At 32.1% G+C, this 15,694-nt stretch overlaps 1 protein-coding gene across 13 annotated transcripts in view; it reads right to left on the bottom strand.

Moving 5' to 3' along the window:
* LOC145263754 (serine/threonine-protein kinase tousled-like 2) overlaps positions 1-15,694 on the bottom strand; it is a 618,843-nt gene that overhangs the window by 382,785 nt on the left and 220,364 nt on the right. The window contains exon 3 of one of the 13 annotated variants that reach the window (XM_080120776.1): positions 7,734-7,851. The exons of 11 other annotated variants lie outside the window; for them this stretch is intronic. In XM_080120776.1, the coding sequence (XP_079976902.1) occupies positions 7,734-7,851 (118 nt within the window). Of the gene's footprint in view, positions 1-7,733; positions 8,020-15,694 lie in introns of those variants that run through there. One more of the 13 variants, XM_080120775.1, reaches the window with a different exon arrangement.

The following is a 15,694-nucleotide window of genomic DNA, read 5'->3' as shown; positions in this document are numbered from 1 at the left end:
TACATACCTTTACATACATGTATATATACATACCTTTACATACATGTATATATACATACCTTTACATACATGTATATATATATACATACCTTTACATACATGTATATATATACATACCTTTACATACATGTATATATATACATACCTTTACATACATGTATATATATACATACCTTTACATACATGTATATATATACATACCTTTACATACATGTATATATATACATACCTTTACATACATGTATATATATATACATACCTTTACATACATATATAAATACATACCTTTAAATACATACATAAATACATACCTTTACATACATATATAAATACATACCTTTACATACATATATAAATACATACCTTTACATACATATATAAATACATACCTTTACATACATATATAAATACATACCTTTACATACATATATAAATACATACCTTTACATACATATATAAATACATACCTTTACATATATATATATATATATATACCTTTACATATATATATATATATATATACCTTTACATATATATATATATATACATACCTTTACATACATATATATATACATACCTTTACATACATATATATATACATACCTTTACATACATATATATATACATACCTTTACATATATATATATATATATACATACCTTTACATACATATATATATACATACCTTTACATACATATATATATACATACCTTTACATACATATATATATATATACATACCTTTACATACATATCATATCATATATATACACATACATAATCACCTTTATATTGACCATATCCCCTCTGCTTCACTTTTTGTTATCAAGTAAGATCTGTAACTTACTTGCAGTTTCATGAAATACTTTCATATGCAAAATCCCATCCAGCATTTTGCTAATTCCTACCCTCTGATGAGATGGAATGCTTTTCTTCAAAACTCCACGGATTACGGACTATCCACTAATCTAGTGTTTCCTTTTTAGATTAAATATGTTTTTAACTCTCTTCCAAGTGTGTTTTAACATGTTTTATTAACTGTTTGCTCTTATTATAAGCTCTATCTCCTATATGGTTTTACCAAGCTTTTACATCCGGTTGAGATTACTTCATAAATATTAATTCTTCCATATTCATAATATACTATAGTTTTACCATCTTGGATCATTTTGGTAAATGTAATTGTAATTTGTATTTTATTATATATATATATATATATATATATATATATATATATATATATATATATATATATATATATATGAAATCTGCAGCATCATTCCTTCATTGCCATGATTGCAGCCTGGTACATCTTTTAGATCGGTTGATGTAGATTTAGAGCAAGAGCATCATCCAAACACATGCTATATAAAAGCTGTTTCTTTTGTATAGCAACGATAGAATGCATATGATAGTGTGGGTGTGTGAGAGAAAGAGAGAGAGAGAGAGAGAGAGAGAGACGTGACTGATAATAGCCTGCAAACGAGTAAGAAGAGACAATGACGTTTGTGAGCAGGTAAACCATAGGCTATCTTAACATGCTGATAAATTCTTGTCTCTTTGATGTTGTGGAATTTTATATCCATACGTGCTTTTACTTATTTACAGATGTGTATTGGTACAACAAAAGGTTACCAACAATTCTTGTGCATTTCTTTATTAACTAGGTCGCAAAATCTCTTTGCAGTAAAATAGGGCAATGCGAAAATAGCAACTTTCTCATAGGGAAGGATGCAGTTACAAGAAATTGAAAGCAGTTTTCTTTTGTTAGCAACAAAGATGATTTGAGTGTATCTATTTACTTGCCTTTCTTTCAAGTTAGACAGAAGGTTGTTCTTTAATGCGGGGAAAAATCAGCTTCCCCAAAAAAGGTGCACTCTCGGTTAAAACAAAAAAAATATTTATTATTTATAGAATATTATATTATTAATTTTTAGAAGACAGTACAATGTAGAGGTGTAACGGATCAACACAAACTGAAGCAAATTAAGATATATGATGGTGGAATAAGCTATACAGATTCATCTTTTATTGATACAATATATATATGTGCACCCCTCCTCACCGAAATATCATATGATATGAAGCTGGAAGCATTGTCTTGTTTGTATATAAAGGTGATCTATAGAAGGCAGTAAATACAGGTGTAACGGATCAACATAAACTGAAGCAAAATAAGATACAACTGGAATAACTATGCAGATTCACCTTTATTAATCTATCTATTTACTATTATATAAAAGAAACTTTATCTGTGTATCTGAATTTGTTCCGTATGGACTTAAAAACGATTGGGTCGATTTTTATGAAATTTCACACAAAGGTATTTTATGTGCCTGGCAGTGTTCTTAGATAGGTTTAGGTTTTATGTCAGAATGTCTCCAATAAGTATCAATAATGAAAATAATCTGATGAAAGAAGAAACAGGCGATTTTGACCAAAGTTAACATCTTACACAGCCTAACATCACAAGTGCAATTGATAACTTTTATTACCACACAAGCCGAAAGGCACAACATATAAAATCAATAGTAGGTTCTTTGATATGACAGGGGCGCGTTTGAAATTAATGTTTCTGTTTAAAGCACAATTTCACAATGATACTTGACTTTTTCATTTCAAACTTAAATTCAAGCCATTATCACCACACAACCAGTAATGCCAAGCAAATAAAATTAACAGTACGTTCTTAGATATGACAAGGGCACATTGAAAATGAACAATTGAACCATGATACTTGACTTTTGTATTTTAAACCTTAATGTGAGCCATTATATATCAAAAATAATTTTATAAAATCAACAGTAGGTTCTCTACAGTGCATTACAATATACTGCAAAAAGCATGTGAAGCTCCTTCCAGGCGTATCACAATGAATCCCCAATTAGACCAGGGAATCAATCGATTTGATTGAAAAACGGGCTATTTCATCAATTTCAATGACAATAAAAATATGGGAGTGGGAAACATTCGTTAATCATCATTCAATCCTAGTATAATGTGTGTACACACACACACACACACACACACACACACACACACACACACACAGTGTCCAAAAATTCACTGAAGGGTTGAAAATCTGTCATTTTACCATTAATGATTATTTTTTTTCTCTATTTCCGATATTTTACAAATAATATTTTGGAAATTAATTATGGATAATTATAGCATTAAACAACATACACAAGTTTGGAATTTGTTTTACCAAAATCAGGCAATGCTTTAGTGACAACATTATCTCTCGTTATGGCAATGTCAAATGGCCACCACATTCCTCAGACTTGACTAGCCTCAACCTTTTCTTTTGGGGATATCTTAAAGAAAGAGTCTATGTTAACAAACCCCAAACCCTGCAAGAATTGAAAGAAAAAATCTGGAACGAAATAAGGGAGTTAAATCGCAATCCAGAGATTCTGCAATCTTTCATGAATAATGTTTTGGAAAGAGCACAAATATGTGAAGCTGAAAATGGGCAACATTTGAAAGACATTATTTTTCATAAATAAAGATGGTTTGAATTTTGCATTTTTTTAAAAATTTTATTTACCAATGTGTTAACCAGATTGTGTTATAATTACAGAAAGATATCAAAAATAAAGAATCTATTTAAGTCCAAAAGTCTTCAGTGACATTTTGGACACCCTGTATATATTTACTTGAGTCAGCATGGTCAGATGTAAGTTCGATATTATAATATTTTTAAAAAAATACTTTAAAAATATTGTATTGTGTTCTTACACATGTCAGTGCTGTCTGCCAAAATTTCCATATAGTATGATATTTATTTATATTTACTTCCTGAAACATAATACTATATGGAACTTCCATCAGACCACACTGACACAAGTAATAACAATGCAAGGTTATAAAAGTATATAAGAAAAAATGCATATTTATTATATTAATAAACAGTCAATCTGCATAGTTCATTCCATTGTTATATGTCTTAATTAGCTTCAGTTTGTGTGGGTCCATTACACCTCTGCACTGCCTTCTATAAATTACCTTTATATACACATTGAACAATGTTTCAAGCAAACTACATAAAGTTCTCATAGAAATGATTATTTAAAAAAAAAAAAAAATTCTTTTTCTTTTATTGCTTTTGCCGACTGGTTAATGACATTTCTCTAATTCTGCTAAATTAGAAATTAATATTCTGAAACACAGACAAGATCATTTTTGGGGTAGCCAGTTTGATCTGTCTCTGTATATGATGATTTTTATATCAATCTTAAGTCAAAGTATTGATACATGCTTATGGTGTTTAAGGTATTTAGTTCGTTCTCACTGTAATAGACACTAGGGTCAGAAAGTGGGATTGAGAGGTCAGCACCCCCAAGGAGGGTAACTTTGACCTGCGAAAAGTACCTGAGCAGCCTCGTCGGCATTCCCCGGTAAGGCGATTAGCAATAAACTAATGCCTTTTCAAAAAGACAAAGCCTGGGAGAATGGACCTCCTAGAACTGCACAGAAATAGAATCACACAATTGATAGGAACCAGATTATTACAGAAATGCTCTAATCTATGTTGATTTTGGGGGTCGAGGATAAAATGACTTCTGCAGAAATGAGAAAGTTCTCTACTCAGTTTGTGAAAAGGGAGTTGAGTGTAATTAAACTTTTTGTGATATTTCTAAGCATAGAGTCCACAAGGAGGACAGTGAAATTGCAGGAAGGGCTGGGAGATTTTTTTTTTTCTTTTTACAAAATAATTACTACTTATCAAGGCCCAGAGGCCAGTTGAGGATTCAAACAATTTATGTGTAAAAAGTGTTAGATAATAGGGACAGATGAGAACTCAGGAGAAGAAAAATTATACTTGGATAGTGAAGCTTTTGAGATTGTTCAGAAGTTTTGTTACCTTGGTAATACCATTGGAACACAGGATGGAACAGGTGCTAATCTAATTGCAAGAGTTAGGAATGGATGTAATAAGTTTACGAACATTCTACCATTACTAACCACCAGCGTATTATAACAGTCGACCTAGGTGAGAGTATATCAGTGTAATGATGTATAAAACTGAAATTTGGTCATTGAGGACATACATTGCATGGAGAGAAATGATATGAGAATAATTTGCAATGCTAGTCTTAAAGACAGGTTTAGATCTGATGATATCAGTTGAAGTTTAGGTCTGATGACAATACATGGAGATGTATACAGAACAGAAGACTGTTGGTTTGATTACATTACAAGAATGGATGAAAATGCTTGGTTTAGTAGATGTAGATCAGTTGAGATAGCAGGGTTAATTGGCAGGGCAAGGTCAAGGAAAACATTGGAGAAAGTGATCATTTCTTTTATGGTAATCGCCCCCAAACAAGGCATGAAGCCACTTGTTATAAGGAGCTAAAAAAAAAAAGTACTTCAAGGTCAAAAGACTGCCTACAATAAGTGTTAGATGGAATAGATTTGGATCCAGAAAACAGCAATTTTTCCCTTTTTACCAGAATCATCGCTTCTGGAATGTGAGAACTAAAGGATGAAATAAGGGAAACGAAAGTTAAGTGGCGTTCAGTTACATATACAAATATATATATATATATATATATATATATATATATATATATATATATATATATATATATATATATATGTAAGATCAAGGAAAATGTGAGAAAGTGATAATTTGAAAGAAAGAGGAATAAATAAAGTTATAGTCAGAGTTAATTTGGCAGTTAATCTTTAAAATATGCCAGCATGTAAAATAGGGGTAGAGTGATCTTATTCCGTCAGCTATGACCAGATGGAAGTGTTAATTTTTTCTTCATCTTAGTTATTATCACCTGCTGTAGTAAAGACTGAACATTCAATCTCCAGAAGACAGTCATTTAGAACCAACCAACATACCTGAATGTTAGAAGTCAACCGAAATGTGACTTATAAGACAAAAGATGAGAATAATAGTTCAAATAATTGATTGATACAAATAAAAAAATCCTCATCTAAAAAATTCTGAAACATTTTATTTTCTTACCCCATAACCCAAAGAATGCTGGGTAGTCCTACAAAACTATTATAATTTGAAGAAAAAAAAAACTAAAAAAACTTGGGCCCCTTGCTTTTTCAACTGACTAACATGTCCCATATTTGCCTGCTTCAGTTTTTCCGTTCATGAAGTCCTATTTAGAGCATAACAAACTAAAAATACAATATGAACTGCTCCATCTGAAAGTTAAGATTCTTGCAGTCTGCAGGGAGCGAAAAAAAAAAAAAAAAACAGATAGGAGAAATTAAATATAGTTACATAGACATGTGTGGGTATATTTTTTGTATACTCGTCATGAGATAGAGATTTTGAATAATTTGGTTCTTAAAATTTCACCAGGTCAGAGATGGCAAACCTATGACACACGTGCCAACAGTGGCTCATTGCACAATTACAAAGTGGCAAACCAAACCCCAAGATTGGAGAAGGAGGAGGGGCATGCCTGCTCATGAAAGACTTTTTTAAACAAATTTCTATAAAAAAAACAAACAAAAAGTGTAACAGGAATATCAGTAAAAAATCTAATAAAAAAATTACAAAATCCAATAAACCATAAAACATTTTGGTTTCTTCATATACAAGTATATAAATTTTTTGATAACACTCAAAAATAAAGATTAACAGAATCACAACCAATATCCATTATTTATTCTACTTTGATTTCATTTAAAAATTGATAACTGACATCTGTTAAAGCATTATGCTGAGGTATTCTGAGGCTAATGCTAGAGAATGTTGATAGGGCTGCCTAGGCATTTTTTGAAGGCCAGAATGCTCTTCCTTTAGTGCATCGGTTCTTCAAATCCAACTTTCTGACCCTTGTATCACATCATGGGAATGAGATAAGTATATGCATGAATAGCTATTCTTTCTGTTTGTAAGCAATTCATCTCTATATAAATAAAATGAACTCATTTTTTCCCGTCTGATTTGGACATTAATAGGATTAAAAATCAAGATATTTCATGCAAATATAATATGCACAAACGGCAGAACAATATCTGAGGTGTGTTATAGGCTTATTATTTCTCAAATTCCTCGATAATCTTAGATTTCTATACTTTTTCTGTTGAGAAGTCACGGCCAAAATCGGTTAGGATCAATGGAAGTGGTAAAATATTTTCTCTCTAATAAATTCCTCCTCCCCCTGCCACCACTTAACACCGTTTGGGGATCGTTCACAAGGAACAGTTGAGAAGAGAACACCGGTTTGGCTTCGTAGTTCTTTCATGTGAAGTTATTTAAAATCACTAAACTAAGCTGCAGTGCTCTGTGGCGTAGTGGTTAGCGTACTGGACAAGTCACATTATATTTTCACGTTCGCACCGATCTACCGTAGTCGTTTTTTTTTTTTTTTTCCTAAACAACTGGAATGGACTTTTCTTGGTGGCCGAACTGTTAACGTTGCAGATGTTTTTTTTTTGTTTTTTTTTTCACACTTTTTCCTACTTTTACTCATGACTCCGGGTTTGATCCTTCCTACTTATCTACCATAACATTTTTTAAAACTCCCCCCCCCCCGTCCCAGAAACAAACACTCGGGCAACGCCGGGTACCCCCGCTAGTTTCATATACAAGGGACATAATCTACTTAAAAATTTTAATAATATTAAACTTGTATTTCTGATAACAAAACATGTACACAATGAAAATATATCAAAGATAAATGTCATTCAGCCTAATGTCCCCTACTTGCCACGCATTTCTGCAAACAGCTCACAAATGACTTCATCACCTTTTCCAATATTTCTCGAGTTATTTCCAATATTTCTTCTTCAATACATGGTCTTAATTGATCAAATAGTTGTGACTTTCTCCTGCAAACATCATTTTTAAAGATGACCACCTCCTCCCTGAAAAATATATGGAGTGGCAAGTTCAGCATAATAATAACTGTTCTGAAATGTTCTTATGTTGTATGCATTAACATTGTGGTGAAGCTAAAATAGGATGACATTGTACAAGGTTGCACAAAATAAGATGGCATAATAAAACCTTTTTCATTTCCAAGGTTTTTTTTTCTGTAAACTTTCCTCTCCAATAAATGACCTTAATTGATCAGTTACTTGTGGTTTACATATAGAAATTTTTTTTTTTCCGTAACCCCCTAGAAAAAAAAATTAAGAAGTGCTATGTCCAGTGAGGGTGTAAGGCCAATTGTAATGGACCATTTCACCTTATCTGGTGTTCAGGTAAAGCTAAGACGAGATGATGTAATGAAACTGATGCAGTAATGCAGTGAAACAATTTTTTATTTTTTACTAGCAGGGGTGCCCAGCATTTCCCAGGTGTTTAGATGGTGTAGTAAGGATCTCCGGGCGGGGGGAGGGAGGTAAAAACAGCAGTAGCAGGGGTTCTTGAGTGTGTGTAGGTAATGTAGTAGGGAATCCCCTGGAGGGGAGGGGGATGTAAAAAAAAGTGGTAATAGCGAGGGGGGGGGCTCAAAACAACAGTAGGCAGAGCTGTTAAAAAAAAAAAAAAGTGGTAGTAGGTAGGCAGGCAGGTTCAAACCCGTAACGCGAAAAAGAAAAAGGTTAAAAAAAAATAAAAAAAACGTGACATCTTTGCCGAGACATACAAACACACACACACACACACACACACACACACACACACATTTTGCCTTTTATATATTAGATTGCATAAGTTTTTTTATACAGAAGAAAACGTTTCATATAAATGACATTTTTTAAGATCTTGTCTATTTAAGTGAATGCTCACCCAAAATGTAAAAGAAAGATGTAAACCTTTTGTCTCGATCTACAATTATATAAAAAGAATTGCGTATGTGTGCTTGGAAACGGCTGGGCCTATTTTTTTTAAATTTCACACAAAGGTACTTGATATGTCTGGGAGTGTTCTTATGTATGTTTTGCAATGAAATACTGCTGATAAGTATCGAAAATCGATAATAGAAAAAATGCGATATTGATTAAACACTTTTGTACAACCTAACATCACGAGTGCATTTGAAAAGTTTTATGACCACAGAAGCAGAAAGGATCAGCCTATAAAATCAGTTGTATATTCTTTTATAAGACAGGAGTGCATTCAAAATGAATATTTCTGTTTAGAGCACAATTAAACCATGATACTTTACTTTTACATTTTAAACTTTTAATCAAGTCATTATTTAAAGATATTTTTATAAAATGAACAGTAGATTCCCTATAGTGTGATGTAAACTATGTATTGCAGACTAAATCAGTGCAAGAAAAGCATGTGAAACTTCCTCCCGGTATACTGCAGGGTGGAGGTCCCTAACTAGAGCAGGCAATCAATCGATTTGATTCCAAAAATGGTTGATTTCATTGATTTCGATGACAATAAAAGTATGGGACGGTGGAACATTCATTGATCCTCATTCAATCCCGGACAATGCTGAGTCTCTCTGCTAGTTTTATGATAAACTCGTAGCTATTTAATTCTTTAACTGAATTTCTTTCAATGATATTTCTTTTCCTTAGCTTTCTGCATGTCCAAGCTTGACAAGGCAGGATTAATTTATGACATTATTTAATCTAAGTAATTAAAACACAGACATGCATTGTATTAAATTATGCAACAAACAAAAATATTGGAAAAACATATACTGTTATTGTTCATTCTACGAACACATCAGCATCATATTTAGTTTAATATCTATATTACATGCTAGCGTGCGTTCGACAGCTTTTAGAAACTCTCCTATAACCTATCTCTGTCCAGGTCTTTATCACTCTTTCTCTCAAATTCTTCGTTATCACTTCCTATAATATACTCCTTCACCTCCTGTAAACTGAATCGACGTATAAAACGAGTGTGTGTTTTGGGGGGGGGGGATCAAACAACATGCCGTGAGGGAAGTTGAAAGTGATAGAAAGTAAAACCCGGTTATTTAATGAATTCTCTGCAAACAACAACTAATTAGAACATTTAAAATTGAATAACTAAATCCAGAAACTGAGGAATATTTATGTATGTATTTTTTTTAAAAATCATATATATATATATGCTTTTTTTTTTTTTTACATAGGCGTCACCACTTATCAAGGCCGATAGGCCACTCAAGGATAAGGGTTAAAGAGTGTAGAGTAGTCAAAAGGACAATATAGTAATCAATAGTAATGGAAGTTCGGTAAATTTGTTAACTTAAGTGGAACGGCTCATCAAAAATTTGTTCACGTTGGACTTGAAGACAACCATATTATAGACAGTTGGAAAGCAGGAAAACGGAAGACAATTCCACAGGCGTGCAGTTCTAAGAAAGAAGCTTTGATCATGGCATCTATGTTTAGGTTTAGGCACAGATAAAGAGTGGGGAAAATTATTGATAATGTTTTCAGCTAGTCTAGTGCTTCTTGTGAAAGTTTGGCGAGGGGGGACCATAGATTGAAGCTCAGTCGAACACTTTCCATGAAAATAACGATAAGTCTATCTCATGCATGATCTCCAGCATCTGGAGAGAGTTAAAAAACTGGCTATTCAAATGGTGCAAAATCTATCAGATCTGCCCATGATAACCGACTCAAAAAGCTTTACATTTTTTCCTTTGAACGCTGACGATTATGAAGTGATCTGATTTGGGCCTACAATTTCCTCAATGAGCATTATGATATGCTTCAGAACCTTTTGTTCACTCCTGTACCAGAAACTACATGAAACGTTTTCAAGCCCTTGTATTCCCCTCGACGTAAATACTCCTGACAAACAGCAAAGTCCCACCCCTACACAACAGAGAAGGCCTTCTACTCTAATAGTTTCCTCTCCAGAACTTCTAGTCTTTGGAATTCCTATCCGGGGTTCCTGCTTCCCCAACTGTACTGGCATGCACAAGTTCAAGTGTAATGTAAACAGACATCTTGCTGCTCACCTCCCTACATATATATGTCCCTGATAGTAGCCCCCTACATCAAAGTGGCACGGTACTTTGTTTGGGGTGAAAATGTAATTTAAAAAAATGATTTTATTTGATGTAAGAATCCTATTAGTTCCACTTCAAATCTGTCTCTGTTCTATTATTATTTTTATGGTAGGTGCTTGACTGAGCTCAAATCTGTAAAACCTTTGCAACAAACACTCATCTAGCTACAATAACCATTAACGACTTCATTCATTCTCTATCTATGCCTAAAACTTAAACGAAAATTCTATGAGCAGAGTTTCTTTCCCAGAATTGTGTCTGTGGAACACAATACCATGGGGCAGTTTCTCGGTTGGCTATAGTATGGTCATTTTCAAATCTAATATGCATAAGTTCCTGTTGAATCATCTTTCTAATTAATTAAGCTCTACTCAAGGTCCACCATTACTGATCATCACTGTGTTGTCTCACCATCTACCTAACACATTAACCCTTATCCTAGAATGGCCTCTGGGCCTTGATAAGTGGTGACCCCCCCCCAACCAAGTAATATATATATATATATATATATATAAATAAATAAATAAATTGAAAATGATAAAATAAATAAATAATTGATGATGATAAAAATCGAATCAATTACAATATTTATTAACCTCTCAAAATTTAAGCAAGGAATTGGAATAGAGAAATATCCTTAACTTGTGGAATTTCAAAGATAAACTCTTTCCATCAGCAGATTAACATTAGTGAAAAATCATATCACTGATTAGCATGTACACATATATATATATATACAAAGAGTTTTCAATAAAAGAAAAGAAAAATCAATTAATCGAATGGTACTCTGTAAAGAAGAATCTGAAATCCAAAGATTTCTTTATTTTCTTCTTCTTCTATTATATAAAAGGCAAAATGTGTGTGTGTGTCTGTCTGCCAAAAACTTTTGACACACCCGACAGATCCTGGCGGGATCGGTATTGTTTTGGAGCTCGACGTCTCAGACGACAAATATAGAAAAATTGGCCAAAAATATTAATTCCTTTACCCTCAACTGGGCAGTTTTCTACAAGGTCGCTTTTACGTTGACATTTTCACGTCATCATCTCCATTGGATTAACTAGCCTTAATTTCAACGCTCGTGACTTCTAGTTTCGCCATGGATGCATCAGCTAAGACGTTATGTTTTTGCACCTTGTTTTCCTCCTTTGCGTTATGTGTTCGAACCTGCCTGCCTACTACCAATTTTTTTAACATCTCTCCCCACCTGGGCTGCCTACTGTTGTTTTGACCCCCCCCCCGTACTACCATTTTTTAATTTTTTTTATTTTAACACCTCTCTCCACTCTGGGTTCCTTACTACACAATCTCGACACATCCGGGCAACGCCGGGTACCCCGCTAGTTATTATATAATTCCTTGTTTGAATGATGGATTAATAAATGTTGTAATTTATTTAATTTTTATTTTCATCATAAACTTTTTCTGTTTGTTTAATTGCTCTATCTAGGTATTGAACTTTCTATTATCTCGATAGATTCTAATATAAAGATCATAACATAGAACACTCTGTAAAATGCATAAATAACATTTAATAGTTTTCAAAGCAATATTACAAATTTCATTGTAAACGTTTTAAATACACATGCACCCCCACATCCTTCCCAACTGAACCTTCTAGTGATTAACATAAATATAGTAAAATTTTCTTCAAGCTAACCAATACAGCTAGCAGGTTATATTTCCCTAGTCAACAGTCAGTGGGAATCCGGGTTCGATCTCATAAGATTAATAACCGATTGGATAAAGCCACACTGATGAATCTTCAAAATAAAAGACTAATTGGTTGGAAGCAGGATTTAGCAAGGTTTAAACTATAAAAGCAATCATAGAATGTAAAGCCATGTAATTAACTTGATGATTTCCCTTTGAGATGAGGCAAGAAAGGTTTCTATGTAGCTTTCTTGCTATAAGTATATTTCTATACTACTATTACTAAGCCCTACTCATGTATTGAACACTGTTCTCTCTCTCTCATATATATATATATATATATATATATATATATATATGTTAAAAGTCCACGTATGCTTCTAGAATAGTGATTTAAAAAAAGTATTCGATACTTTTTTGTGACCAAGAGCGGAGGTCCGCTTGAAATATAAAAAAATAACAATAAAAATATTAAATACAAAAAGTAACATCGTTTTTCATGCTTCAAAAATCCCTCATAACCTTTAAATCACTATAAAATGTTAAGATATATATTATTTCATGTATGCTTTAGAATCGTTATTTCAAGTTAATCTTGAAATAACGATTCTAAAGCATACATGAAATAATATATATCTTAACATTAAATAAAAATATTAAATACAAAAAGTAACATCGTTTTATGAAGCATAAAAACCATGTTGTTTTTTATATTTAATATTTTATTCTTTAACATTTCAAACAGTCCTCTGCTCTTGATTACAAAATGTAGTGCAATAACGATAATTTAAAAAAATAATTTTGTTACATTTTGTGATCAAGAGTGGAGGACCGTTTGAAATATAAAAAAATAAAATATTAAATATCAAAAACAACATGGTTTTTATGCTTCATAAACCTTGAAACTATATATATATATATATATATATATATATATATAAATGAAAGGCTAAAAAGCGGATAAACAATATAAATTGTGTGTGTGTAAGCAGTCTTTGTTCATCCATGCATTTTAACTTTTAAATTAAGAAAAATCTTTAAATTATAAACAAATACACACATACCTACAATCTTGCAGAATGTATAATAGAAATCAAATTCTTGTAAATATTTCATCAGATAAACCCCAAAATGCCATTATAAGTTAGTTCTTTTACCATTGTTTCTGAATTCACCCTGTTATTCATAAGATTTTTTTTTTTTTTTTTTTTTTTTACACAAGTGCTATTTTTAACTTGATTATGTAATTTGTTCCCAAAAATAAATAACTACGAGTAAAATAAGTTATGGAGAAATTTGAGAGTAAACAGTAGACACCACCAAGCCGCAATTATCTATTTATTGAAGATGTATGAATGAGTTTGCCTATCATCTGACACAAATTAGTGAAGTCTGCTCTATTTTAGTAGATAAGGGCAGCCATATTTTTTATACTGAGGAACTGAATTTTTTAATGGAAAAATGCATAAAATTAATAAAATACAACTCTGCAATTGTTTTTTTTCTTCAAGTAGAATTATTTTTGTAAATTTATTTATTTATTGAAAAGTACAGAAATATTTAAATAGTTCAATTAAATGAAGCCAATATATGGTACTAGCTGTTTCTGGCCAGGAAGATTCTTTTTTGAACTTTCTTTTTTGTTTTACTTTAAAAAAAAAATTTTTTTTTAAATCACATGAATATTTCGATTTTCTTTTAAAACTCTCAAATTTATCTAATATATGAACTAAAGCCAGTCACGTTATCAATTTTTCGTTTTTTACTTACGTTCTTTCCTAACAAGGCATATCGCCACTTGGACGTAAGGGACTACTAATTGGAACCATGCCTAGGAAAAATTAACAAGATGTTGGTTTACGTTACATTTAAACTTCTGCATATCAATACAGTCAGGGAAGCAGGCAGCATGAAGGGAATTCCAAAGTCTAGCTGTTCAAGGGAAGAAACTAAACTAGATTTTTGTTATTGATAGCTTTATTCCTACAAAATCATTATTTGTATTCCGGTTTGTCAGTTCTCTTGGTGGATGTGTTTGTTTTTTTATTTGTTTGTTTTATCTATTTTTTTTTTAAAGCAATCGCTACAAACAAGACGCTAACAAGAACGACAAAAGATGACTATCGAAAAGACAGGAGATCTCTATTGATGTCTTAAAACCAAGGCGATAGTAAGGAGTAAAACAGTCAACATGAAAAAATCGCCACAAGCTTGGAGCTTTTGGAAAGAAACTACTTGAATAGAAAACTGTATTAAAATGAGGTAGCAAAATAGTGAATCTATGGAGACCACTAGACCAAATGAGCTGGAACAAAGGAAGCAGGCATAAATCAGACAATTCTGGGGAACAGAATATTATTTATTAAAAAAACTTGAGGCTAGCATCATCATGTCTATGAGAGAGAGGTTGTAGAGAAGAAGAAACGGTGTGTGTGTGTGGGGGGGGGACCCATTGTGATGATTTTCATAAATATTTTGTGCACATCTGTTTTTACTTAGGATAGAAAACGTTTTTCTTACATAATAAAGATTGTTTAATGTTTACAACTATTTTGTTTTATGATTAACCTAATGTATTGAGGAGATAAAAAAAAATGATTGGTTCGAAGAAGAAGTTGACAGGGCTTAACTATAAAAGCAATCGTAGAATGTAAATCCATGTAGTTTTACTTTTTATACTGAACTAAAACACCCACTTGGGATTGCTCTGTAATAACTAGGGCTATGACAAGAGAATGTTCTTATCATTGTTTTGACTCTCTAGTATATATCCGACACAGTTAATCAATAAAGAACCACATCACTCTATCTAAAACTATGTAAGATATTAACTGATATATACTCAAGTCAAAATAATGAAACGAATATTATCTTGTCATAGCCCTAGTAATAACTTAGGACTCCTGTGTGCTACTGGTTTCAGCCTGAATTATGGATTACTATTTTTATAATTTTCTGTAATTTTAAGTTTTTCTTCTTTATTTAGATCATTCATTTATTTATATTATCCTCTTATTCTCCTTCTACACTGCTGCTACTACTATTTTAATCGTTTCTTTTCTTTATTTGCGCTATTTATATATTTACATTCTCACGTTGCTAGTACGTCTACTATAGTCGTTTCTTTTTTCTTTTTTCAT

This window comes from Euprymna scolopes, chromosome 39 (assembly GCF_053919585.1).
Source record: "Euprymna scolopes isolate OS-2025 chromosome 39, ASM5391958v1, whole genome shotgun sequence".
Classification (NCBI taxonomy): Eukaryota; Metazoa; Mollusca; class Cephalopoda; order Sepiida; family Sepiolidae; genus Euprymna; species Euprymna scolopes.
This window is presented reverse-complemented; position numbering and strand designations above follow the sequence as displayed.